The 27,055-nt window shown below is 48.4% G+C and overlaps 1 protein-coding gene across 2 annotated transcripts; it reads left to right on the top strand.

Moving 5' to 3' along the window:
- Positions 1 to 1,703: 1,703 nt before the first annotated feature.
- LOC127585848 (apolipoprotein M-like) lies at positions 1,704 to 26,669 on the top strand. Of its 2 annotated transcripts, none has more exons than XM_052043549.1 (6): positions 1,704 to 1,903; positions 14,987 to 15,135; positions 15,919 to 15,989; positions 16,882 to 16,992; positions 20,423 to 20,521; positions 25,622 to 25,905. In XM_052043549.1, exons 1-6 carry the CDS (start codon positions 1,790 to 1,792, stop codon positions 25,639 to 25,641), a joined length of 564 nt encoding a protein of 187 aa, XP_051899509.1. In that variant the 5' UTR covers positions 1,704 to 1,789; the 3' UTR covers positions 25,642 to 25,905. The 2 variants fall into 2 exon arrangements, with proteins under 2 accessions (XP_051899509.1, XP_051899508.1); XM_052043548.1 differs by lacking the exon at positions 1,704 to 1,903 and adding an exon at positions 2,008 to 2,130 and having other exon boundaries at positions 25,622 to 26,669.
- Positions 26,670 to 27,055: the final 386 nt, after the last annotated feature.

Here is a 27,055-nt window from a genome sequence, read left to right as displayed (position 1 = left end):
TTTTTATGTCTTGCACTGTACTGCTGCCACAAAACAACAAATTCCGCAACATATGTCAGTGATAGTAATTCTGATTCTGACTCTATGGCTGGCCAGTGGACAGAGGTAAGAGTCCTTGCTCTGTTCACAGCAGGTAACGTGGGGTGGAGGGTGAATGTGGATTGGAAACGGTGTGTCATTGACACAGCTGCCTATGAATGACGCACTTCTCACACACTGGAGCAGGAGTTGAGAAAGACTAAGAAAAATTTTTTTTTAAATCTGTAGATGCTGGAAATCTGAAACCAGAAACTGCTGGAAACACTCGGCATCTTTGGAGAGAGAAACAGTTAACCTTTTTCAGGTCTGAGAACCACTGTCTGACTGTATTAACTCTGCTTCTCTTTCCACCAGTGTTGCTTGACCTGCTAGGTTTATTCAGTATTTATTTGCAAAGGTAATTGGTTTATTATTGTCACATGTACCAAGGTACAGTGAAAAACTTTGCTTTGCATTCTGTCCATACAGATCATTTCATCACATCAGTACATCGAGGTAGTACAAGGGAAAAGCAATAACAGAATGCAGAATAAAGTGTTACAGTTACAGAGAAAGTGCAGTGCAGGCAGACAATAAGGTGCAGGGTCATGACGAGGTAGATTGCGAGGTCAAGAGTCCATCTTATCCTACAAGAGGTCTGTTCAATAGTCTTATAACAGCGGGATAGAAGCTGTCCTTGAGCCTGGTGGTACGTGCTTTCAGGCTTTTGTATCTTCTGCCCGATGGGAGGGGGGAGAAGAGAGAATGTCCGGGGTGGGTGGGGTCCTTGATTATGTTGGCTGCTTTTCCGAGGCAGCGAGAAGTGTAGACAGAGTCGATGGAGGGGCAGCTGGTTTGGGAGCTGATAGGTTTGTGTTTCACGTTGTAGAGGGGCCGAGTTGTTCTCTGTGAGTTCTGATTAGGGTTGGGCTGGGAGGGGGTGTGACGATGGTTGGGAGGGTTTGGAATTGGATGGCCTGCAGACCCAGCATCTGATTACACTGCCCTGGCTGGTGATGAGTTTCTAGAGTCACAGAGCACAGAACCAGGCCCTTCAGCCCGACATGTCCATGCCAACCATCTATACCCATCCCATTACTTGGGCTGTAGCCGACAATGCCTTGGCAATTCAAGCGCTCACCCAGATACTGCTTAAATGCTGCGAGAGTCTCTGCCTCCAGCACCCACTTCAGGCAGTGTGTTCCAGATTCCAATCGCCCTGTGGGTGAAAGAGTTCTTCTCCAGATCCCCTCGTACCCTCTCCTGCCTCGGTCCTCTGGTTATAGATGGCTCCGTTGTGAAGAGAAGTTTCTCACTGTCCACACCCCTCACAATTTTGTGCACCTCTATCAGGTCCTCCCTCTGCCTCCTCCGCTCCAAGGAAAACAAGCCCAGCCTCCCAACTTATCCTCGCTGAAACATTCCATCATAGGACCCTTTGTCACCACTAACATGATGCTGCTTTCAGCAAATGAAAGTAGCTTTCCCCAGTTTATCTCTGAAGAAGAACAGCATGTAAAGTGTGAAGGACATAAGACAGGAAATGGAAACATAACTCTGAGAAGATTTTCTCTCTGTTCTGAGTAACATTTATCCCCTGCTCAACCCCCTTATTCCAAGGTTCAAACATATTGGGAAACGCAGTTAATAATTGCAGTGTTGTTACGTAATCCCCCAGAGTTTACAACACTCGGTATTTCTCTCTGAAGCCTAAACACTTGGGATTTGTTCGGACATCCCTGGCTCGGGAAATTGGGATTTTTTTGCAGCCATGTACCAAAGATTATGGTCATGGTTGGTGTATCTCTTTGGTCTAACAATGCAAGCGCTCTGGTACTGTGACTACAACGACAAGGTAACTGCTGGAAGCCTCAACAAGACCCAGGTAAAAAGAAAATTAAGGAACAGATTTTCTCTCGAGACTACAAACCAGATCAACTGGCCAATGGCTTGTGTCGGTAAATACTGGAATGTGGAATGGGGTTCCGATTGAGAAGGGTTTTGATGACGGATCTTGGCCATTATCCCGAATTCACTCCTCTCCCTCCCCCACGTCCGCTTGAGGAAGGTGGAGTGAATTCTTCTTCTTGTGCGCTGGACACTTCCTTGCCGGTAAATGTGTGTGCGCTTGTGTGTTTAATTAGAGTGGAAGCAAATCTCCTTGATCCATAGTGGCTGCTTAAGAGGAAATAAATTTAATACCCTCTACAGCCAGTTGCATGTTGCAGCTTGTCTCAACAACTGGGGCAAAGGTAACTGGGGCCAGATGAATTTCAGTGCCATTGTGGAGAAGGTAAAGTCAGATTCTCTCACTTCAGTTGCTTATATTACTTGACATTTAAGTGTGCAAAGAAGATTTACAAGAATGCTGCCGGGGCTTGAGGGCCTGAATTATAAGGAGAGCAACACACAAAATGCTGGAGGAACTCAGCAGGTCGGGCAGCATCAATGGAGGGAGATGGACAGTCGATGTTTCGGGTCGAGACCCTTCATCAGGACTGGAAAGGAAGAGGGGAGATAGCCGGTATAAAAAGGTGGAGGGGTGGGGAGGGGGGACAGAAGCATCTGCAGTCTCTCTTGTATCTGAATTATAGGGGGAGGTTGGGCAGGCTAGGGCTTTATTCCTTGGAATGTAGGAGACTGGGGGACGACCTTATAGAATCATGAGGGGTATAGAATGCACTCGACTTTTTCCCAGGGAAAGGGAATCAAAAACTAAGGGACGTAGGTTTAAGGTGAGAAGGGAAAAATTTAAAAGGGACCTGAGGGGCAACTTCTTCACACAGAGGGACGTACGTACTGTATATGGAACGAGCTGCCAGAGAAAGTAGTTGAGGCAGGTACAATAACAACACTTAAAACACATTTGTATAGGGAAAGGTTTAGAGGGATGCAGGCAAATAGGACTATCTCAGGTGGGCACCTTGGTCAGCATGGACCAGTTGGGCCGAAGGGCCTGCTCCCATGCCATATTACAACTCTGCAAATTAAACATATAAAATTCTTACGGGACATGACAGAGTAGCAGCGGGGTTGACGCTTCCCTTGGCTTGGGGTGTCTAGAACCAGAGGTCACAGTCTCCAAACCAGGAGTCGGCCATTGAGGGTGGGCCAGAGAACAACTTTCTTCACCCAGAGGGCGCTGCTGTTTCGCATTCTCCACTCATGGGGACCACAGAGGCTCGGTCACTGGGCATATTGAAAAGAAAGGGATAGATTTTTAGATATTAAAGAAAGGAAGGGGTATGGAATGAGAACGAGAAAGTTGTAGGTAGAAGATCAGCCACGTACTTACTAAATAGCAGAGCAGGCATGAGGGGCCGAATGGTCTACTCCTATTACTTCTGCTATAAGTTCTTACTGAAACCTACCTCTTTTGGTCACTTGCCCTTACACGTGTCAAATGCGTTGGAAAATGCACTCGTGACACCTTGCTGCATTCAAGCGGCTAGATAAATGCAAGCTGTTGTTGTGGAGACACAAGGGACTACAGCAGATTCTGGAGTCTTGAAGCTTGAACACACGTTCGAGTTCAGCTTCTGTCCCGCTGTTATAAGACTCTTGAACAGACCTCTTGTACAATAAAGATGAACTCTTGATCTCTCAGCCTACATCGTCGTGGCCCTTGCACCTTATCTGTCCACCTGCACTGCACTTTCTCTGTAACTGTAACACCATGTTCTGCATTCTGTCACTGCTTTTCCCTTTGTACTACCTTGATATACTTATGTTTTGGAATGATTTATCTGGACGCCATGCAAAACAAAGTTTGACATGTACAGGTGACAATAATAAACCAACTGGGAGCAAAGAACGAGCTGCTGGGGAAACTCAGTGGGTCAGGCAGCATCTGTGGAGGGAAGTGGACATTCAGCATTTCAGATGAAGGGGCTCAGCCTGAAACATCGACGGTCCATTTCCCTCCACGGATGCTGCCTGACCTGCTGAGTTCCTCCAGCAGCTTACTTTCATTGCGCAGGCTGTGGTTGTGCCTTGGGGGAAAGGTAGATCGACTGGACGACGGGGAATGATGAAACCCTTTTGCTGGTGGCTGAGGAGGGAGAGAACCATCAGGTTTGGAGAGCAGGTACCATAAGATATAGGAGCAGAATTAGCCCATTTGGCCCATCGTGTATGCTCCATAATTCAATCATAGCAGATTTTTTTCCAGCCCCATTCTCCTGCCTTCAACCCCCTCACTAATCAACCCCTGCCTTAAATACACCCAATGACGTGGCATCCACAGCCCTCTGTGGCAATGAATTCCAGAGATTCACCGCCCTCTGGCTGAAGAAATTTCTCATCTTAGTTTGAAAGGGATATCCCTTTATTCTGAGGCTGTGCCCTCAGATCCTGGACTCTCCCACTACTGGAAACATCCTCTCCACATCCACTCCATCCAGGCCTTTCAGTATCCGGGAAGTTTCAATGAGATCCCCCCCCCCCCCCCCCCCCGTCCTTCTGAACTCCATCGAGTAACAGGCCCAGAAGAATTCAAACACTCCTCATACGTTAAACCTTTTATTCCTGGGATCATTCTTGTGAACCTTTTCTGCACCAAGTCCAGAAGCACATCTTTCCTTAAATATGGGGCCCAAAATTGCTCACAATATTCCAAATGCAGTATCACCAACACCTTAGCAGTACATGCTTGCTTCTATATTCCAGTCCTCTCCAAATGAACGCTAACAAGTGGGGCTACAGTGATGGGAATTGGTTCAGCCTAAAATAACCCATCATGTAGCCATTATCACAACTTAGAGAGGCCTTGTGCGGATGAACACTTGAATTGCCAAGGCACTGAAGGCTACAAACCAAGTGCTGGTAAATGGAATTAGAGCTGTCAGGTTCCTTATGGTTGGCATGGACAGGGTGGGCTGAAGGGCCTCTTTCTGCAGTGTACGACTCCATGACTTGTGTAAGAGTCATTTTACCCCTCTATAGTTTGATTCCAGCCGGAACTACAAAGGTGGTCACCTCAACTACACCATGAAGAGCCAAGGTTCTTGCGCTGTCCAGTTGGAAACCAGTAGTGAGGACGTGCAACTGAAAGCAGGGAGGCCCATTGTTTCCATTTCCATGTCAATCAGACCTGTAACCTGGGAGACCTGTGGCGCAGTGTGGCTGGGAGCCAGACCAGGAGAGGGTATACCACCCTTCCCGACCTCCTACCCCTGACATTCCCAGGCTCCAGATCCCAACAAACCCCAACACAAGGACAAGCTGGGCACAGCCTGGGATGCAGTGACCAGCCTCGATGCCAATTACATTTGCGCAGCGCGGTTATGCACAGGTGGCCCAGTGGCGCCGCTGGTAGAGCCGTTGCCTTGCGACACCGGAGACCCAGGTTCAATCCTGACCTCCGCTTGTGCGTGGAGTTTGCACGCTCTCCCTGTGACCGTATGGGTTCCCTCCCACATCCCACAACCATGGGGATTGGTGGGTTAATCGACTGCTGGGAATTAGTGGGCAGGAGAATCTGAGGGAGTTAATTTCCCTCAGACGGAGAGTGGCACTTCTTTGAAGAGAACTGGAGATTGCCGAGTGTCCTGGAATGTTTATCCTTCAAATGCTTTCAATAAAATTGATCATTGCTGTTAGTGGCGGCTTGCAGAGTGACTGCAGTTGTCGAAGCTACAATGGTGAGAGAGCTCCAAAGAAACACTGGTATCTGTGATGAGTTCTGGATTCCCTGATAAAAGGCATTCTGGCAAAATTCTGTACATTCCTTAGGGATGATACCTGGCAGAAAGCAGGAATTTTTTTTAGTTTTATCAGCTCCGCACTGGCTCTGAAGCTGAGTTACCCTTGTGGATAATCATCAAACCTGGTGTTCCAAGGTCTTTGGCTGTGTGCATGACCGCTCAGTCCAAGCTGCTGATTTCATAAGAGGTGAATAGATTACCAATAAACAGAGCAGTTACCTGTGGCAGCCAAACACAAACCTCTCATCGTTTTGAAAAACATCGCAGGATGTTTGTTTGTGTGAACATCAGATCATCAAGCATTTCAGAGATGGTTACATTAAAATGCCGCGTATGTGGGAGTGAACTACAGGCTGGAATCCAATGGAGACGTTAAGGAGGTTAATATGTAGAATAATGGATATCTGGGAGTGGGTTACAGGCTAGGATCTAATCAAGGGGTTCAGGGGGCTTATATATAGAATAATGGATATCCAGAAGTGAGTTACAGGCTGGGATCTAATCCAGGGTTTGCAGTATATGTAGAATAATAGATATCCAGGAGTTGAGTGACAGGTTGGGATCTAATCCAGGGTTTATATGTGGAATAATAGTACTGGAGTGGGTTACAGGCTGGAATCTAATCCAGGGGTTCAGGGGGTTTATATAGAGATACAAACTTGGAGTTCGTTCACAGGGATCCACCATCCCCTTTATAAACCCCCTGAACCCCTGGATCAGATCCCAGCCTGTAACTCACTCCCAAGTATCCATTATTCTATACAGAAACTCCCTGAACCCCTCAACTAAAACCCCTGGCAAGTCATGAATTTAATTAACTGCATGAACCATAGCTCTTATCCCACAAAAGTGAAAGACTGTTTCCTTTTTGTATTCTCACGTGTTTACCACATTGCTGTATAAATAATATTTCATGTTGTACATTTTTCTGCTACTTTAACTGATTGTTCAGCTGTCCTGTATCTTTACTGCACGTGTGCCTCATATGTGTTGCCTCTCCCTCCTGGCTGAGCTGCTGCTTGTATGCAGCAGACACAGTTCACATTTTGAGGATTTGGACTTTGTCAAACAGCAGAATTCTCATAATTGAAGCAGATCGTGTCTTCCATGAATTAGCAGGGGCTGCTGCTTGGCAAAGGAAATTGCAGGCTCAATTAGGGGAACTTGAAATGCTTTATATCTGCATTCAACCCCCAGCCCCCACCCCCCCCCCCCTTATTTTAATGTCATCTGTGGATTGCGCTGTGTGGTTGTAAACTCAGGCAACTGGATAGCCGTAAAGCTATAAATATCTGTTATTGAAGGCAGTAACCCGCAATTAACTGCAGTATCTGGCCTGGGGTAGCACATTGGCGCAGAGGTTTGACCCTAAGCTTGAGTGTCAGAGAGTCACACAGCATGGGATCCACATTGGAAACCACTCACTTACATTAAGCTTTCGGATGAGTTTATCGTCATATACACCAGGGTGCAATGAAATTCCTTGCTTGTACGAGTAAACAGTACACGGTGGTGGAGGCGGGTACATTGGTCAAATTCAAGAGGTTGCTAGATAAGCATATGGAGGAATTTAAAATAGAGGGATACGTGGGAGGAAGGGGTTAGATAGTCTTAGGTGAAGTTTAAAGGTCGGCACAGACGTGGTGGGCCAAAGGGCCTGTATTGTGCTGTACTGTTCTATGAAATAATTAGTACAACAATAAGTACAGTGACGAGAGTAAAACAGCAGAAAGGTGCAAAGTATAGTAGGGCAAAAACGGAATGCTGAAGTATGCTAAAATCTACATTAATCCTACTTTTTTATTTTTCCAATATTGAATATTGAAAGGTCGCCGCTGCTGAGACACCAGTTCTGTGCTGGATTCCGCAGGCACGGTAGTGCGGTGGTTAGCGTAACACTATTACAGCGCGAGCGACCCGGGTTCAATTCCGGCCACTGTCTGTAAGGAGTTTGTACACTCTCCCTGTGTCTGCGTGGGTTTCCTCCGGGTGCTCCCACATTCCAAAGACGTACGGGTTAGGAAGTTGCGGGCATGCTGTGTTGGCGCCGGAAACCTGGCGACACTTGCGGGCTGCCCCCAGAATACCCTACGCAAAGGATGCATTTCACTGTGTGTTTCCATGTACATGTGATTAATAAAGAAACCTTACCTTTTTATCAACCTGCCCCAGATTCTACCACTCACCTACACACTTGGGGCAATTTGCAGTGGCCAATTAACACATTAACCTGGAGCAGCAAACACTGTGCAGGAGGAACTCAGCGGGTCGAGCAGCATCTGTGGGAGGAAAGGAATTGTCGATGTTTCAGGTTGAAACCCTGCGTCAGTCCCGATGCTGCTCCACCCGCTGAGTTCCTCCAGCAGAGTGTTTGTTGCTCCACGATCCGGCATCTGCGGTCTCTTTGTGTCACCCGCTAACCTGCACGACTTTGGGATGTGGGAAGAGACCAGAGCACCCGGAGGAAATGGGAACACACAGGAGGGAAACGTGCAAAATCCGTGCAGACAGCACCGGGCGTCGGGATCGGACCTGGGTTGCTGGCGCTGTGAGGACGCTGATGGTGCTGTTTGGGGCTCCACTTGGTGCTTCAGTTTTGTGCTGGTCGGGTTACTGTCGACTGTAAATTTCTCCTTCGTGTAGGCAGGTAAATCAAAGCAGAGATTGGGTGAGAAGTTGGAAGGTTACAGAGTAATGAAGAGAGGAGGAATGGGACTGCTGGGCTGGCATGGATCTGAGAGGCCGAATGTCCTCCTATAACAAGGTCATACTACAGATTGCACTTGGACCCACGTATATACATTGCTGACCAATCGTTCGGCTGTTTTGGATGCACTTTAGAAAGCATCTCTTTAAAACGCATTAAGCTTCAGGTTACCCCTCTCCCTTCTTGCTTGGCAATGAACGTTACCCTCCAACAAATCATTTGCTTCATATTAGGTGCCACACTGATGCAGGTGGTTGTTGTTATGGAGAGAAAGATGTTCCATTGGCTGGGGAGACTGAGGTTAAGGAGACAAACCATTCAGGAGTGAATTTAGGCAACACTTCTTTTTGATGTACAGAGGGAGCTTGGGGTCCAAGTCCATAGCTCCCTGAAAGTGGCAACACAAGTAGATAGGGTGGTAAAGAAGGCGTACAGCATGCTTGCCTTCACTGGTAGGGGCATTGAGTATAAGAGTCAGGAAGTCATATTGCAGCTGTATAAAGCTATGGTTTGGCTGTACTTGAAACATAGTGTGCAGTTCTGGTCACCCTCATTACAGGAAGGATGTGGAGGCTTTGGAGAGGGTGCAGAAGAGTTTTACTACGATGCTGCCTGGATTAGAGGGTATGAGCTATAAGGAGAGGTTGGACAAAGTTGGGTTATTTTCTCTGGAGCGCCGGAGGCAGAGATAGGGGAGACAGTCAGGGTCTTTTTTCCAGGGTAGAAATGTCAAGTACCAGAGGATGTGCACTTAGGGTGAGAGGGGGAAAGCATAAGGGAGATGTGTGGGGCAAGTATTTCACAGGGAGAGTGGTGGGTGCCTGGAACAGGCTGCCAAGAGTAGCGGTGGAAGCAGATACGACAGTGGTGTTTAAGAAGCTGTTAGACACATTATACAGGGAATGGAGGGATATGGCTGATGTGCAGGCAGACGAGATTCAATTTGGTATCATGTTCAGCACACACATCGTGGGCCGAAGGGCCTGTTCCTGTGCCATACTGTTCGATGTCCTATGTTCTACAGGCAATGCTTGCCAAGAAGTTTGGAATGCACTTCTGCAAACAGTAATTAATGATGAGCCAGTGGTTCTTAGTAATGGTGGCCACAAACCTACCAGGTAAATCATTAAACAAAAATCATCTGGTTTACTTTTAGGGGAGGAAGACTGTTGCCCTTATCTGGTCTGACCGCTATAGACTCCAGACTCAGCCCGTGCAGTTGACGCTCAAGTGCCCCCTGAAATGGCCACTCAGTTGTAGGTAACTTGCCAGCACCTTCTCAAGGGGCAGTTAGAGATGGGCAATAAATTCTCACTTTCCCAATGACACCAGTTCCCATTCAAAATAACAAAATAAGGAGATTAGTCAATAGGTTTAGGCACACAAGTTTTTGTAATAAACTGATGTTGTGTCCCCTCGGATCTTGTGTAGAAATTTCAGGGGCCCTGGCAGTGATATTTAAAGTGTCCTTCACCATGGGTGAGGTGCCGGAGGACTGGAGGACAGCTAATGTCGTTGCGTTGTTCAAGGAAGGCTCCAAGAATAAGCCAGGAAATTATAGGCCGGTGAGCCTGACATCAGTCATGAGTAAATTATTGGAAGGTATTCTAAGGGACAGGATATACAAGTATTTGGATAGGCTGGGCCTGATTAGGGATAGTCAACATGGCTTTGTGCGTGGTAGGTCACGTCTAACCAATCTTATATAGTTTCTCAGGGAGGTTACCAAGAACGTTGACGAGGGAAAGGTGGTGGACATTGTCTACGTGGACTTTAGCAAGGCCGATGACAAAGTCCCACATGGGAGGCTGGTCCAGAAGGTTAAGTCACTTAGCATTCAGGATGAAGTAGCCAATCAGATTCAACATTGGCTTAGCGGGAGAAGTCAGAGAGTGGTAGTAGATGGTTGTCTCTCTGACTGGAGGCCTGTGACGAGTGGTGTGCCGCAGGGATCGGTGCTGGGTCCATTGTTTATCATCTATATTGATGATTTAGATGATAATGTGGTAAACTGGATCAGCAAATTTGCAGATGACACAAAGATTGGGGGCTTAGTGGACAGTGAGGAAGGCTATCAAAGCTTGCAGCGTGATCTGCACCAGGTAGGAGAATGGGCTGACAAATGGCAGATGGAATTTAATGCAGACGTGTGAGGTGATGCACTTTGGGAGGACAAACCAGGGTAAGACTTACACAGTGAATGGCAGGGCTCTGAGGTCTGCTGTAGAACAGAGGGACCTGGCAATACAGGTCCATAGTTCCTTGAAAGTGCTATATAATTCTATGATTGAGAATCAGTTACAAATTCAATGCAGTGTGAGAATAAGTGGATTGAAATGTCTGATACCAGAGGGCATGCATTTAAGGTGAGAGTGGGTAAGTTCAAAGGAGATGTGTGGGGCAAGATTTTTTTTTACACAGAGAGTGGTGGGTGCCTGGAATGTGCTGCCAGGGGTGGGGGTGGAGGCACATACGATAGAGGTGTTTAAGAGGCTCTAAGCTTGGCACGTGAATGTGCAGAAGTGCAGGGATATGGGTATTGTGTAGGCAGAAGGGACTAGTTTAGTTAGGCATTTAATTACTAGTTTAATTAGTTCAGTGCAACGTGTTGGGCCAAAGGGGCTGTTCCTGTGCTGGACTGCTCTATGTTCAATGAACTCAGGTTAGCAGGTTGTGAGTAGTGGGGTATCGAAGAGATTGATGCTCGGGACCCAGCCATTCACAATCAATGTCAATGATTTGGCGGGGGGGGTTCCAAATATCACATTTCCAAGTCTGCTGATGATACAAAACCAGGTGGGATTGTGAGTTGGGTGTAAGGAGGCTTCAGAGGATGTGAACAAGCTGAATGCATGGGCAAGAATATGGCAGATAGAATACAATGCACTCATTTCCAGTCACGCCCATTATAAGAAGGATGTAGAGGCTTTGGAAAGGGTGCAGAATAGTTCACCAGGACGCTGCCTGGATTAGAGGGCATGTGCTATAAGGAGAGGTTGGACAAACTTGGCTTGTAGGGAAAATCATACGGCACAGAAACAGGCCCTTCAGTCCAACTCATCCATGCCAACCAAGTCGCCTACCTGAGCTGGCACTTATTTGCCCACATTTGGCCCTTATCCCTCTAAACCTTTCCTATCCACGTACCTGTCCTATTGTCCTTTAAACATTGTAATTGTACCAACCTCTGCCACTCGTTCTATACACCCACCACCTTCTATGTGAAAAACTTGCCCCTCAGGTCCCCTTTAAATCTTTCCCTTCTTGCGTTAGTTGGGAATGGGAGTGCTCTGTGTCCTGGCATGGAATCGATGGGCCAAAATGCCTCTTTCTATGTTGTAAGGAAATGTGGAGTGGAAGCAAGCTATTCTTGATCCCAATGGACTGTCTAAGTAGGAGGTTGAAAGCATCTGATGGAAATAAAAGTAGGATTTTCCTCTTCTGGGGATGAGGGGGAGATCAGAGACCATAGCTATAGATACAACAGCCATTAATAATTACAGGTTAATTCAGGAGAATTCTTTAAAAATGAATAACGAACTGGGGATCTCATTGAAACCCACCAGATCCCGAAAGGCCTGGATAGAGTGGACGTGGAGAGGATGATTCCATCAGTGGGAGAGTCTAGGATCTGAGGGCACAGCTTCAGAATAAAGGGACGTCCCTTTAGAACTGAGTGGAGGAAGAATTTCTTCAGCAAGAGGGTGGTGAATCTGTGGAATTCATTGCCACAGAGGGCTGTGGAGGCCAAGTCACTGGGTGTATTTAAGGCAGAAACTGATAGGTTCTTAATTGGTGAAGGGTTACGGGGAGAAGGCAGGAGAATGAGGTTGAAAAGACAAATCAGCCATGATTGAATGGTGGAACAGACTTGATGGGCTTAATGGCCTAATTCTGCTCCTATATCTTATGGTCTTAAAGAGAGTGAACAAGAAGAGCAGCAGGGATCCATTTAATGCGAAGAAGGAAGACCACACAAGGGTAAAAGGAATTCAAGGATATGCTGATGCGGTTCGAGGCTTGTGTGAGGCAGAATCACTGCTATGAGTCTCCCTCCCCCAGTTAGTGAACATCCTCCAAATGAAAATAAAAAAAAACTGCAGATGCTGGAAATCTAAAACAAATACAGAGAGCACAGCAGATATCTCTAAATGAATCTTCACCACAAAGGGTGTCATTGAATTTATCACATAACGAGGCTTTTCTTTAGGGTAGGAAATGCATTTGGAGCCTGTCTTGCAAACACAGGCCTGTGAAAAGTGGCAGCATTTAAATCTTTTCGATTGGATCAACTGGAAGGAATTTGTACAATAATAATCAAGTCACTTGAAATGGGGAAATAAAATTCTATTGAGCTCTTAAATCTGGTGGAATTGGCCATTGGATGAATGACCTGTAAGTTTCAGCCTGCCAGAGAAGCACAGCCTGCTTCGATTGACTGCATACTGACCGGATACAGTCGGCATGGCTTTGTGAGGGGCAGGTCGTGCCTCATGAGCCTGATTGAATTCTCTGAGGATGTGACAAAGCACATTGATGAAGGTAGAGCTGTAGATGTTGTGTGATGGATTTAGTAAGGCGTTTGATAAAGTTCCTCATGGAAGGCTCATTCAGAAAGTCAGGAGGCATGGGATCCAGGGAAACTTGCCTGTGTGGATTCAGAATTGGCTCGTCCATAGAAGACAGAGGGTGGTTGTAGGTGGAGAGTACTCTGCCTGGAGGTCGGTGACCAGTGGTGTTCTGCAGGGATCTGTTCTGGGACCCCTGCTCTTTGTGATTTTTATAAATGACTTGGATGAGGATGTGGAAGGGTGGGTTAGTAAGTTTGCAGATGACACGAAGGTCGGTGGTGTTGTGGATAGTGTGAAAAGTTGCTGTAGGTTACAACAGGGCATTGACAGAATTCAGAGCTGGGCTGAGAAGTGGCAGATGGAGTTCAACCCTGAAAAGTGTGAAGATTGAATTTGAAGGCAGAATACAAAGTTAATGGCAGGACTCTTAGCAGTGTGGAGGACAGAGGGATCTTGAGGTCCACGTCCATAGATCCCTCAAGGTTGCCGCACAGGTTGATAGGGTTGTTAAGAAGGCATGTGGTTTGTTGGCCTTCATTAGTTGGGGTATTGAGTACAAAAGCCACGAGGTAATGTTGCAGCTCTACAGAACTCTGGTTACACCACATTGTTACACCGTATTGTGTTCAGTTCTGGTCACCTTATTGTAGGAAGGATGTGGAAGCTTTAGAGAGGGTGCAGAGGAGATTTACCAGGATGCTGCCTGGATTGGTGAGCATGTCTTATGAGGATAGGGTGCGTGAGCTAGGGCTTTTCTCTTTGGAGCGAAGGATGAGAGGTGACTTGATAGAGGTGTACAAGATGATAAGAGGCATAGATCGAGTGGACAGTCAGAAACTTTTTCCCAGGGTGAAAATGGCTGACACCAGGGGACATAATTTTAAGGTGATTGGAGGAAGGTATAAGTGGGATGGTCAGGGGTAGGTTTTTTTTCCCACACAGAGAGTGGTGGGTGCGTGGAACACACTGCCGGCAGAGGTGGTGGAGACAGACACGGTGGAGGCAGATACATTAGGAACATTTAATGGGCACATGGATGACAGAAAAATAGGGGGCTATGTGGGAGGGAAGGGTTAGATAGATCTTAGTGCAGGATAAAATGTTGGCACAACATTGTGGGCCGAAGGGCCTGTACTGTGCTGTGCTGTAATGTTCTACATTCCAAGTAGATGTGCGATCTTCTGACTTCTCACCGTCCACCCAACTGCTGTCCCAGGAGGCAGTGAGGGGTTAGGCAAAGCTGCTGCTGTACAGATTTCTGCAATAATGAGAGGCTCCTTAGAAACAATGTGGTGAAGTTTGGCACGCTTGCCTTCATCGGACAGAGCACTGAGTACAAGAGTTGGGACATCATGATACAACTGTACAGAAGACTGGTGAGACCGCACCTGGAATATTGTGTGCAGTTCTGGTCACCATACAGGAAGGATGTGATTAAGGATGCAGAAAAGATTCACGAGGATGTTGCCGGGACTGGAGGGCTTGGGTTATGAGGAGAGACTGGACAGGCGGGGACTGTTTCCCCTGGAGCATTGAAGGCTGAGGGGTGACCTTCTAGAGGTCTATAAAATCACGAGGGCCATGGATAAGGTACATGGTCACAGTCTTTTCCCGGGGTAGGAGAGTCTAAAACTAGAGGGCATGGAGTTAAAGTGAGAGGGAAGGGGTTTAAAAGGGACGTGAGGGGCAAGTTTCTCCTCACAGAGGGTGGTAGGTAGATGGAACAATCTGCCAGAGGAAATGGCAGAGGCGGGTACACTTACAATTTGGGCTGGTACATGGATCAGAAATTTTTTTAGAGGGATCTGAGCCAAATGAGACTAGCTGGGACAGACAACCTGATCAGCATGGACAGGTTGGGCCGAAGGGCCTGTTTCTGTGCTGGATATGACCCAAGCCCTTGGTTACTGGGGGAGAGCTGGTCGCTGGGTGAAGCTGTTCCGTTTGCGGTCACTGATGCCCTCCCTTTGCTTGTCCCTCCGCAGTACTCCGGCAAGTGGTACTTCATCATGATGGCGGCGGACTCGGACAGCTCGCTGCTGAAATTCGGGGCGATGGACAGCGCCGTCTTCCTCCTCACACCCCTGAAAGCCAAAGGGAAGCTTCTACTGAAGGGAGAGTTCCGCCTTAGCGAGTGCGTTCCTCACCAGCGTCACGGGTCTGGGCCACAGCCCCCTTGAACCTCCCAATGGAGGCAAAGGGGGTCTCCGTGTGTGGTGCATCATCTTATGTCCATTAGTCCCTATACAGATCGCCTCAAACCCTCACCCTGTAACTCACTTCCGGGTATCCCTTGTAACCCCCCTGAACCCCTTGATTAGATTCCAGCCTGTAACCCACTCCTGGGTAAACAATGTTCCAGATGAAAACCCACTGAACCCTTCCATGGTCTGAGTTGTTGGTCTGGTTTTAGTGATTTGGGTTGGGGAATGGCCAGGTTTCAGTGGGTGGGGGTGGGGGGGAGGGAGATGGCCAGGTCTCAGTGGGTGGCGGGGGGCGGGGGCCAGGTTTCAGTGGGTGGGGGTGGAGGGAGGGGGGAGGGCCAGGTTTCAGTGGGTGGGGGTGGAGGGATGGCCATGTTTCAGTGGGTGGGGGTGGAGGGAGGGGGAGGAGGGCCAGGTTTCAGTGGGTGGGGGTGGGGGGGAGAAAAAGAGGGGAGGGCCATGTTTCAGTGAGTGGGGGTGGAGGGAGGGAGGAGAGCCAGGTTTCAGTGGGTGGGGCTGGGGAATAGTCTGTGTTCGGTGAGAGAGCTGGGAGTTGGTCTGTGTTGAGTTCGGGGGGGGGGGGGGGGGGGTGGGGTGGTGGGGGGAGGTTGGAAGGTGGTCTGGGTTCGGTGGGCGGGAGAGCCAGTGAACTGCGTCTCTGGCAGACTGGGAATGATGATTAACCTGGAACGAGTTGCATTCTTGTCCCACAGGACGACAACCTGCCTGTCCCGCCAGTGGACCTACCACATCAGCAATGAGACGCAGGAGATGATCCTCGAGGGTACGCATTGCCAGTCAAATGTAATGACATCACTGATCTCCCCTCAACAGGCCATTCACTGGGACCCAACCAGGCAAAGGCAATTGCCCAGTGTTCCTTTGTGTGACGTCATGTAAAACACCGTCAGTTCAACATTGGGCTGACCTGCACCTTAATCCACTGTGGGCTCCGCTACATCATCCCTTTTTGTTTAGGGGGACAGCAAAATCCAGCAACCCCACACGTCTCTTGCTTATTGGTGGGGAGAGTTCCCCAGCTCCACCACCTCCGGTTGCCCAACTTTGCCTGCAGCTGTTTCTCACCTTGTCCTGGGACTTCCCAACCAAGAAAAATGACCCCCGTCAAAATCCCACAAATCCCAGCTCCCCTCTCGAAGTTCCGCTGAGTTTACCTGACAGTTCACACCCCAGGTACCGTTGCTCAAATCCCAAGAACGTTGGCCCAGTTGTTTGTGGTCGTTGGACGATGATTGTTCCCAGCCCAGCCATCATGACCAGCTCAACGTGTCACCCTTCTACTCTCGTCTCTCTGCTGACCTGTCACAGGGTGTGGGGGGGGAAGAAGTTCACTGTTGATTGGACTACCTGTTGTTCCATTGCAGGTCCTCTTACACTGAAGCAGTGCTTTTGCAGCAAGACCTCAATGTCATTCAGGCTTGGGCTGATAAATTACATTCACACCAGGAAACAGCCCCCTCCCACAACTGAGAAACCACCCATCCTCACAGATACTCACTGTCATTACCTCATCTGGGACCGGGTGCGGCAGTGGGTCACACACTGTCCTCTCCCCCTCTGGGACCGGGTGCGGCAGTGGGTCACACACCGTCCTCTCCCCTTCTGGGACCCATTGCTCGGTTCTCACACCCCTTTTATCTATGTCTTCATGGAAGGGCGTCCAGAGCAGAGGACAGAGATCTTTGTGAAGGATGGAGATAATTACATTATGCTGCTGGAGATACAGGAAGAAGGACTGGAAACCTTCAAGAGACTGATGCTTTACGGTAAGGTTCGGCCACTAAAACCATGGTGGGGGAAGGAAGATGGTAAGAAGCTTTTCCCCATAGCAGAGGTGTTTAAAACTAGAGGACATAGGTTTAAGGCAAGGGATGGGTTCAGAGGGGATCAGAGGAAGAATTTCTTCAGTCGGAGAGGGCGATTGGAGTTAGGACACGCTGCCTGAAGGGGTGGTGGGGGCAGAGACCTTCACAACATTTAAGTATCTGGATAAGCACTTGAATCTAGAAGGTCTAGAAGGCTTCGTACCTCGTGCTGGTAAATGGGATTAGCATAGATGGGTCCTCGATGGTGGGATGAAGAGTCCTTTTGCTGTGCTGTATGACAGAGTAAATACCAGCACAGACTGGTTGGAATAATTAACCCGTTTCCATGAGTTTACGGAGAGAAGGTGTTGAGGTTCGAGATTAGATCAGCAATGATCTTATTGAAATGGGAAAAGCACAGTCAATGAGCTGAGTGGCCTCATACTCCTTATGTTCAACTTTTATGGTCCCACAGCAGGGAAAGCAGGCTATTCGTCCCACCACGTCCGCACCAACCAGTGGGCACCCATTCATATTAATCCCACCTTCTAGCACTTGCCCTGGAGCCTTCTACGTAAGATCTCTTTATTAGTCACATGTACATCGAAACACACAGTGAAATGCATCTTTTGCGTAGAGCGTTCTGGGGGCAGCCCGCAAGTGTCGCCACGCTTCCGGCGCCAACATAGTATGCCCACAACTTCCTAACCCGTACATCTTTTGGAATGTCTTGTTTGAAATGTTTAAGTGTGCATCTATTTGCCTCAGATTGTGATCGTACTTGATTCCATCACCTCCTTTGGCAGCGTGTTCCAGACATCAACCACTGTGTGAAAAAACTTACCCCTTTAAAACTCCTTCCTCTCACCTCACACCCATTCCCTCTTGCTTTTGATACCCCTGCCATGGGAAAAGGATCTTGATTGCCTACCTCTCTCTCTCATCATCTTGCACACATCAGGACACCCGTCAGCCTCCTCCGCTCCAGGGTAAACGAGCCCAGCCTATCCAATCTCTTCCCGTCACTGAAGTCCTCCAATCCAGGCAGCGTCCTGGTGAATCCCCTCTGCGCTGCCTCTCCAGCGCAGTCACATCCTTTTTTTTTTAGTTACAGCGTAGTAACAGGCCCTTTCGGCCCAACGAGTCCGCACCGCCCATTTTAAACCCAAATTAACCTACCCATACATCTTTGCAATGTGGGAGGAAACCAGAGCACCCGGAGGAAACCCACGCAGACACGGGAGAATGTACAAACTCCTTACAGACAGTGATGGGAATCGAACCCTGATCGCTGTCGCTGTAATAGCATCGCGCTAACCGCTACGCTACCATGCCGTGCCTATAGTGCGGCGACCAGAACTGTGCATAATGCTCCAAGTGTAGCTTAATAGCAGAGGGTTTTGAGGAGCGAGTGTCTCAGCGGTGGAAGGGTTGGTACAGGGAGTGCTCCGAAGAACCGGCGTTGGTACACTGGGTCGACTGGCCTCATCCCTAGCTGCCTCAGGGCATGGACTAAACTCCAGACTGTGTGCACAATGCCTGTGGAAGGGGTGCCAATCATAGCTCGCCCCACTTGACAAGTTAGGGCACTCCTGGGTGTCAGATGGGAGGGAGGGGGCAAGAAAGCTGCAGTTATCATCACTACCCCACCAATATTCTTAAATATGGTGATAGTATCTGATCCCACCACCTCCTCCTGTGGCAAGTTGCAGACGTCACCCACTCTCCGAAACAGGAACTTTCCCCACTGCCCCCTTTTAAAACCAAATGCTTGAATCGTCCAGGCTATGGACCAAGTGCTGGGAGATGAGGTGAATACCACTGGTCGGTATGGACATGTTGGGCCGAATGGCCTGTTTCCCTGCTGTATGACTCCATGACAGTAGTACAGCAGGGGAAGAGGCCCTTCAGCCGACTGAATCCACACTGACCATTTACAATAATCCCATTCTGTTCTCTCCTTATTCTATAGAGTGCAGGGGGGGGGTGGAAGGGAGGGGGACTGGTGTCAAGACAACAACCCTTCCCTCAATGTCAGCAAAACAGAAGAGCTAATCAGTGACTTCAGGAAACAGGGCAGAGTACACGCCCCTGTACGTCTCAGTGGTGCTGAGGTGGAGATGGTTGAGAGTTTCAAGTCCCGAGGTGTAAATATCAGCAATAACTTGTCCTGGTCCAACCACGTAGACCCTCTGGCCAAGGAAGTTTACTAGTGCCTCTACTTCCTCAGAAGTACAAGGAAATTTGGCATGTCCCCCCCCCCCCCCCCCCATTGATCCTCACCAATTTATATAGATTCTGCTATCAGGAGGCATCCCAGCTTGGTCCGGCAACTGCTCTGCCCAAGATTGCAAGAAATTGCAGACAGTAGTGGACACAGCTCAGCACATCACAGAAACCTGCCTGCCCCCCATTGACTGTTTACACCCTGCTGTATTGGGAAGGCAGCCAACATAATCGAAGACCCCTTCTACCCCAGACATTCTCTCTTCTCCCCCCTCCCGTCAGGCAGAAGATACAAAAGCCTAAAAACACGCACCACCAGGCTCAATTTTGTTGTTACAAGCCTCTTGAACAGACCTCTTGTACAATAAAGACAAACTCTTGACCTCACAATCTACCTCGTCGTGGCCCTTGCACCTTATTGTCTGCCTGCACTGCACTTTCCTCTGTAACTGTAACACTGTATTCTGCATTCTGTTATTGCTTTTTCCTTTGTACTACCTCAAAGTACTTGTTGAAATGATATGTAGGGATGGCACGCAAAACTTTTTCCACGCATCTTGGTACATGTGACAATAATAAATCAATTACCTGTGACCTACGCACTAGGGTCTACTTACAGCAGGCATTTAACCTACTAATAGGGGCAGGCACGGTAGTGTAGCGGTTAGCGTAACGCTATTACAGCACCAGCGACCCAGGTTCAATTCCGGCCGCTGCCTGTAAGGAGTTTGTACATTCTCCCCGTGTCTGCGTGGGTTTCGTCCGGGTGCTCCGGTTTCCTCCCACATTCCAAAGACGTAGGAAGTTGTGGGTGTGCTCTCTTGGCGCCAGAAGCGTGGTGACCATTATGGGCTGCCCCCAGAACACTCTACGCAAAAGATGCATTTCACTGTGTGTTTCGATGTACATATGACTAATGAGGATATCTTATCTAATCCACACATCTTTGGCATGAGGGAGGAAACTGAAGCACCTGGGGGAAAACCCACATTGTCACAGGGAGAATATACAAGCTCCACACAAACACAGCGCCGGAGATCAGGATCAAACCTGGGTCTCTGGAGCGGTGAGGTAGCAGTTCTGCCACCTTTAACAGGCAGAGCTCATGACACCAAAACTCCCTGCTCACTCTCATTCTCCTCCCTCCCTCCTCTCCCCGCTGCAGGCAGGTCGCCGACCATGAGCCTCAACCTCCGTCTGGACTTTGAGCACCGTGCCCACTGCCTGGATCTGACGTCAATCCTCGTGCTGAAGCAAGCCCAAGGTGAGTGGTGCCAGGGTCTTTTACCCCTCCACCTCCTCTTGGACTGTACTCACTGGAGTACAGAAGAATGAGAGAGGACCTCATAGAAACATTTGGAATGTTGAAAGGACTGAACAGAGTAGATATGGTGAAGCTGTTTCCCTTGGTGGGTGAGTCCAGGACGAGAGAGCACAATCTTAGAATTAGAGGGCACCCATTTAGAACAGAAATGAGGAGAAATTTCTTTAGCCAGAGGGTCGTGGAATTATGGAATTCGTTGCCACACACAGCTGTGGAGGCCCAACCACTGGTGGTGTTTAAGGAGGAGATTGATAGGTATCTAGTCAGTCAGGGTATCAGGGGATATGGGAAAAAAGGCTGGGAATTGGGGCTAGATGGGAGAATAGTTTAGCTCATGGTGAGGTAAGGGAGCAGACTCGATGTGTTGAATGGCCTACTTCTGCTCCTTTGTCTGTGACCTTGTGATCCTTCAGGACTGTTGTAAATAAACCACTAGGTAAAAGAGGGGGCCACAACACCATTTAATGTATGAGGAGTGTTTGATGTCTCCGGGCCTGTACTTGGAGTTCAGAAGGATGAGGGGAGGATCTCAGTGAAACCTACTGAACACTGAAAGGCCTGGACAGAGCGGACATGGAGAGGATGTTTCCATCAGTGGGAGAGGCCAGGATCTGAGGGCACGGCCTCAGAATAAAGGGACGTCCCTTTAGAACTGAGATGAGGAGGAATTTCTTCAGCCAGAGGGTGGTGAATCTGTGGAATTCGTTGCCACAAGAGGGCTGTGGAGGCCAAGTCATTGTGTGTATTTAAGGCAGAGGTTGATGGGTTCTTGACTGGCGAGAGGGTTATTGGCAGGAGAATTGGGTTGAAAAAACTCAGCCGCGATTGAACGGCGGAGCAGACTGGATGGGCCAAATGGCCCGATTCTGCTCCTATGTCTTATGGACCATCGCTCCCCCATGAAACCACTCAGCGTTTGCGTGCATCATTGTGGAGTGCCAACACAACGTTCCGACTGATTGAATACAACAGCAGGGTGATGTTTCTGTTACACAAGGCATCGGTGAGGCCCTATCTGAACTACTGTCGACAGTGACGGACAGTCCCCGGGTTATGACAGGGTCCCATTCCCGAGAATGGTGTGCATCCCGAATTTTCCACACATCAGGAATGAGCAGGCGCGTCGCGTGGGGGAGGAGCACAGAAACAACGGTGACGGGAGAGCGAGCAGGCGTGGGAAGAACGGCCGCCAGCCGGCCTCAGTGACTCGGCGAACGAGTGTGCTCAGCGCTCCCGGCTCTGCTCGACCCAGCCCCCAACCGTTGCGGCTCAGAGCGGCAGAAGGCACGAGGAAATGCCCCCTTCCCATCCAACAGAAGGTGCCCGCAGCAGCCAGCAAATCCATCCCGCCGCTCTCCCGAATGCCCGGGGAGAAAACCCTGCTCGATCCTGGAAAAGACAGGCAAATCCATCCCCATAGAGACCCCTGAATGTCTGGCACAGTGACTCAAACCGCTAATTCCCTCCCAAAAATATCACCTCTGCAGCAAACAGCTCCAACCACACTGGCCAACTTCAAATCACCTCGATTCCCCTCACACTCGCCTGAACGAACTTTGAAAGAAACTTAACTCGTTTCAAAATTTGTTTAAAAATTTATTGGAAAATTCCTAAATCAGCTCGCCCGTGTGTATGGGGGGTGTCCGTAAGTTAGATGTTCGTAACCCAGGGAGGACCTGTGCTGATCTCCCTTATTTAAGGAAGTATGCTAATACATTGGAAGCCGTTCAAGGGTCGTTACCTGGAATGTGCAGGTTGCCTTGTGAGGAAACGTTGGACAGGCAGGGCTTGCATCCACTGCAGGTTAGAAAAATGAAGCAACTTGATTGAATCATAAAAGAATCTTGGAAGGATGGATGTGAAGAGACACAAGAAACTGCAGATGCTCTAATCTGGAGCAACAAACAATCTGCTCGAGGAACTCAGCAGGTCAAACAGCATCTGTGGGACAAAAGGAATTGTCGACGTTTCAGGTCGAAACCCTGCATCAGGACTGAAACAGCGACAATTCCTTTCCACCCACAGATGCTGCTCGACCCACCGAGTTCTTCCAGCAGATTGTTTGGATATGAAGAGGATGTTTCCTCTTGTGTGGAATTAGGGATCATTTGTTTAAAATTAAAGGTTCCCCCATTTAAGGCGTGAAATTTTGTTTTCCTCGAGGAGGGTCATATGTCTCTGGAACTCTCTCTCCCTCGCAGAGCAGGGGAAGCAGAGTCTTTGCGTACATTGGAGGCAGTGATAGAAAGGTTCCTGACAAGTGAACAGAGGCAAGGTTACTGGGGGGTAGGCAGGAGCTCAGATCAGGTTACAATCAGATTAACCATGATCTCATTAAATGGGGAAGCAGGCAGAAGAGGCCGAATGGCCCACTCCCAACGTTGCGATGTAGAAACTACAGCCGTTAACTTGCGCACAGCAAGCTCCTATAAACAGCCACGAGACGAACGAAGATAGTAAAATTAGATTCGAAGAGTCAGGAAGTTATGATGCAGCGTTATAACACTCCAATTAGGCTGCATCTGGAGTATTGCATTCAGTTCTGGTCGCCTCATTACAGGAAGTGTGTGGAGAGGGTGCAGAAGAGGTTTACCGGGATGCCGCCTGGATTAGAGGGCAGGTGCTATAAGGAGAGGTTGGGCAAAATTGGGTTGTTTTCTCCGGAGCGATGGAGACTGAGGGGAGACCTGACAGGAATTTAGCAAATCATGAGGAGTATAGACAGAGAAGACAGCCAGTATCTTTTACCGGGGTCGAAATGTCTAATACTGGAGGGCATGCATTTAAGGTGAGAGGGGGCAAGTTCAAAGGAGATGTGCAGGGCAAGTTTCTTCTCAAAAGAGAGAGGTGGGTGCCTGCAATGCACTGCCAGGGGTGGTGGTGGAGGCAGATACGGTAGAGGTGTTTAAGTGGCTCTTAGATAGGCATAGGAATGTGCGGAGAATGGAGGCAGAGGGGTTTAGTTTAATTAGTTGTCATTAGGTTAATTAGTTTGACACAACATGGGCTAAAGGGCCTGTTCCTGTGCTGTACTGTTCCATGTTCTAAGTACTCAGCAGGTCAGGCGGCATCTGTGGAGAGAGAGAGAGAAAAAAAATAGCCGTTAGCATTCCAGCTTTCATCAGAACCAGGCAAAGATAGGAAATAAAGCATTTTGGGTTGCAGAGACAGTGGGTGGGAATAAGCTCTGTGACTGAGTGGAGACCAGGAGAGGCTGAATGGTACAAGTGGAGGTGGTGCCTGCTGGGAGAGGGTGGTGAAAACGACCACCAGTGTAGGTTGGGAGCGGAGTGGTTTCCCCAGGAAATGCCACACTGATCTGTGCAACAGGATCCTTCCCATTCACCCCAGATGCCTTGATTCGACCTTTTATCTGATGTATTGTGCCTCTGACAGTGCACTGTACCCTGTGCTCTACAGGCAGGTTGGCCCAAACAGTTCATCGAGTGAGAGCACGGAAAGGGGCCCTTCGGCCCAACTGGTCCATGCTGACCAAGATTCCCATCTAATCTAGTCCCATATCCCTCTAAACCTCTCCTATCCATGTACCTGTCCAAGTACCTTTTAAATGTTGTTAATGTACCTGCCTCAACCACTTCCCCCGGCAGCTCATTCCTTATACGGACCATCCTATTAAATCTCTCCCCTCAAACCTGTGTCCTCTAGTTCTTAACTCCCCAACTTCAGGAAAAAGTGTGTGCATTGAGCCCCTCATGACTTCATACACCTCTATAAGATCACCCCTCATTCTCCTTCACTCCAACAAAAACAGTCCCAACCTACTCAACCTCTCTCCATAACTCAGTCCCTTGAGTCCCGGCAACATCCTCAAATCTCCTCTGCACTCTTTCCAGCTTAATGACATCTTTGCTATAGCAGCGTGACCAAAACTCAACATGATATTGCAAATGCAGCCTCAACAACATGTTACACAACTGCAACACAACATCTCAACTTCTATACTCAATGCCTGACTGATGAAGGCCAGACTGCCAAAAGCCTTCTTCACCACCCTGTCTACCCGCGACTCCACTTTCAGGGAACTACACATTTCAGGTCTCTAGAGTGGGTTTTGAACCTATGATTTACACGCAGCGTTGTAAAACATTGTTTCAGTGCATCAGTCTGCAACATCTCCTCCATCTGTGGTGAAATAGCTCACCAGCACTCTACACCAAAGGATCACACAATAACTAGTGTTGCTGGTGGAATCAGTGCCTCCAATGGTGGAGAAGGAAGGAAGGAAAAGAACCAGTTTAATAACAATCGGACCAACAAACAATCTGCTGGAGGAACTCAGTGGGTCGAGCAGCATCTGTGGCAGGAAAAGAACTGTCAACGTTTCAGATCGAAACCCTGCATCAGGACAGGGAGTCAAATCAGGACTGATGCAGGGTTTCAACCTGAAATGCCAACAATTCCTTTCCTCCCACAGATGGAGAGTCCCACCCAGTACACCAGGCTACGAGGCTGCCAGGGGTGGTGTTGCAGGTAAATACGATAGAGGTGTTTACAAGGCTCTCAGATCGGCACATGAACATGCAGGGAATGGAGGGATATGGACATTGTGTAGGCAGAAGGGATTAGTTTAGCTGGCTGTTTAATTAGTTCGGCACAGCATTATGGGCTGAATGGCCTGTTCCTATGCTGTACTGTTCTATATTGTATTAAAAGTCCTGTACAAAACACACCGCAGTTACTGGTCATTTTGCCAACAGCATCTCCCAGACTGACGACCTCTACCATTCAAGGACAAGATAGGCAGGGGCAGGACAGGGCAGGTTCCCCTCCAAGTCGCACACCATCCTCACCTCTGAGTCTAACTCCTGGAACTCCCTCCCCGACAGTACCTTCCCCAGCAGGACTGCAGTGGTGGCAGCTCAAGGTAGTAGCTCAGCCCCACCTTCTCCAGGGCTGTCAGTGATAGGTACTAATGGCTGGCCTTGCCCGTAATGCCACATATGGTGAAATAATTTATAACAGCAAAGTTTAATTCTAGCCTCTTTTTCTGAGTAAATCTTCCCCTCTTTCTTTCCGTAGCACCTTGTGAGATTTCTTGAATTCGTTTTCAACTTTCAACACCTTGTGCCACAAGAGAACAGTCCACAACGACCTTCGTCTGCGCTCGATACTGTGGCCCTTGCGGAGTGAGAGTTACATCTACACATCAGCAGTTCGTGATCAGCTTTATTTGGCCATAATTTAGTTTAGTTTCTGTTAGGGAACAGCGAAAGTACCACAAATCAAAACTGCCCCTCTGCTATTTTGATCAGGGGGAGTAATAGAAGTGGGGAGAGGAAAAATAAAGAAACAGAAACCCTTCATTTGTTTAAACTAGTTTTGTTTTGGGACAAGATTTATAATTTTCCTTGCTGGCATGGCACTACTGGCCTCCTGACAATAGATGGTGCTGCTGAGCGTCTTTTCACCACACAGTCCCGTTGCCCCACCTGCAGGTGAACTGGGGCATTAAAGGACAAAAGAAAATGCCTCCCCATCCCTTAATTGAGAAAGCCCTTTCCCCTTGAACCTTGGGAACAAGGAGATTCAGATCAAATTCACACTCAATGCCAAGACCACTCACCTGAGGCTACATTAACAACTCTGCACTGGCCTTGATGCATTAACATGAAATAAGGATCCATTTGTCCTCTCAAGCCTGGTCTATTATTTTCCCTTAGTCCCTCATTTCCTCTAATCCAACTCTATTGATCTCAATTTTGAACATACTCAACAGCTGTGCGTACACAAGCCTCTAGGTAAAGGTGTTCCATCTTAAATATCCAACCCCGTATCCCGAGACTATGCCCACTGGCTCTGGACGCTCCAGGCCTGACGAAATCTGTCTGATCAATCCAACTCAGAACTGTGTGCATCTCCATGAGATCACCTTTCTCTGCTCACAGAGCATCCCTTCAATCTGTCTGGTAATCTGTGCTACACTACCTCCAGGACATGCAAATCCTTCCTCGGTTATAGAGACCAAAACTGCAAATAGAAGATCACAACCAAAGCATGTGCAACCTCAACAAGACCTCCTATTTCCCCACCCAGTTTCCTTGCAATAAAAGCCAAGTCATTCACCTTTCTAATTGTATCTGCTCGTTTGTGCTGTATGAACCAGGATACCAAGCTCCCTCTCTCCACAAACATTTACTCGTTTTAAAACAATTTTTCTATTTTTAATACTGAAGAACCTCACATTTTCTCATAACTAAACTGCATCCGCCACTGTTTTGCCCACTTGTTTAATCTATTGATACCTCTTTGCAGACACCGTATCCTCCTGATGATTCATGTTCCCACCAGCAAACTTCAATGTGACTATATGTCTTTTCATCCAAGTCATTAACACAGATGACAGGGCATTGTGCACAAGATGTTAGTGAGACTGCACTTGGAGTATTGTGTGCCGTTCTGGTCGCCATGCTATTAGGAAGGTGATTAAACTAGAGAGGGTGCAGGAAAGAGTCA

The sequence above is a fragment of the Pristis pectinata genome, chromosome 34 (assembly GCF_009764475.1).
Source record: "Pristis pectinata isolate sPriPec2 chromosome 34, sPriPec2.1.pri, whole genome shotgun sequence".
NCBI lineage: Eukaryota > Metazoa > Chordata > Chondrichthyes > Rhinopristiformes > Pristidae > Pristis > Pristis pectinata.
Note: the sequence above shows the minus strand (reverse complement) of the source record. Positions and strands in the feature narration are given on the sequence as shown.

Bases quoted from the DNA above. Each gene is read 5' to 3' on its own strand.
- LOC127585848 (XM_052043549.1), top strand. From the start codon at position 1,790: ATGTACCAAAGATTATGGTCATGGTTGGTGTATCTCTTTGGTCTAACA. The intron at 1,904-14,986 runs GTAAAAAGAAAA...GTCCCTCCGCAG, and splicing joins GAAGCCTCAACAAGACCCAG to TACTCCGGCAAGTGGTACTT. The intron at 15,990-16,881 runs GTACGCATTGCC...TCTTCATGGAAG, and splicing joins GCAGGAGATGATCCTCGAGG to GGCGTCCAGAGCAGAGGACA.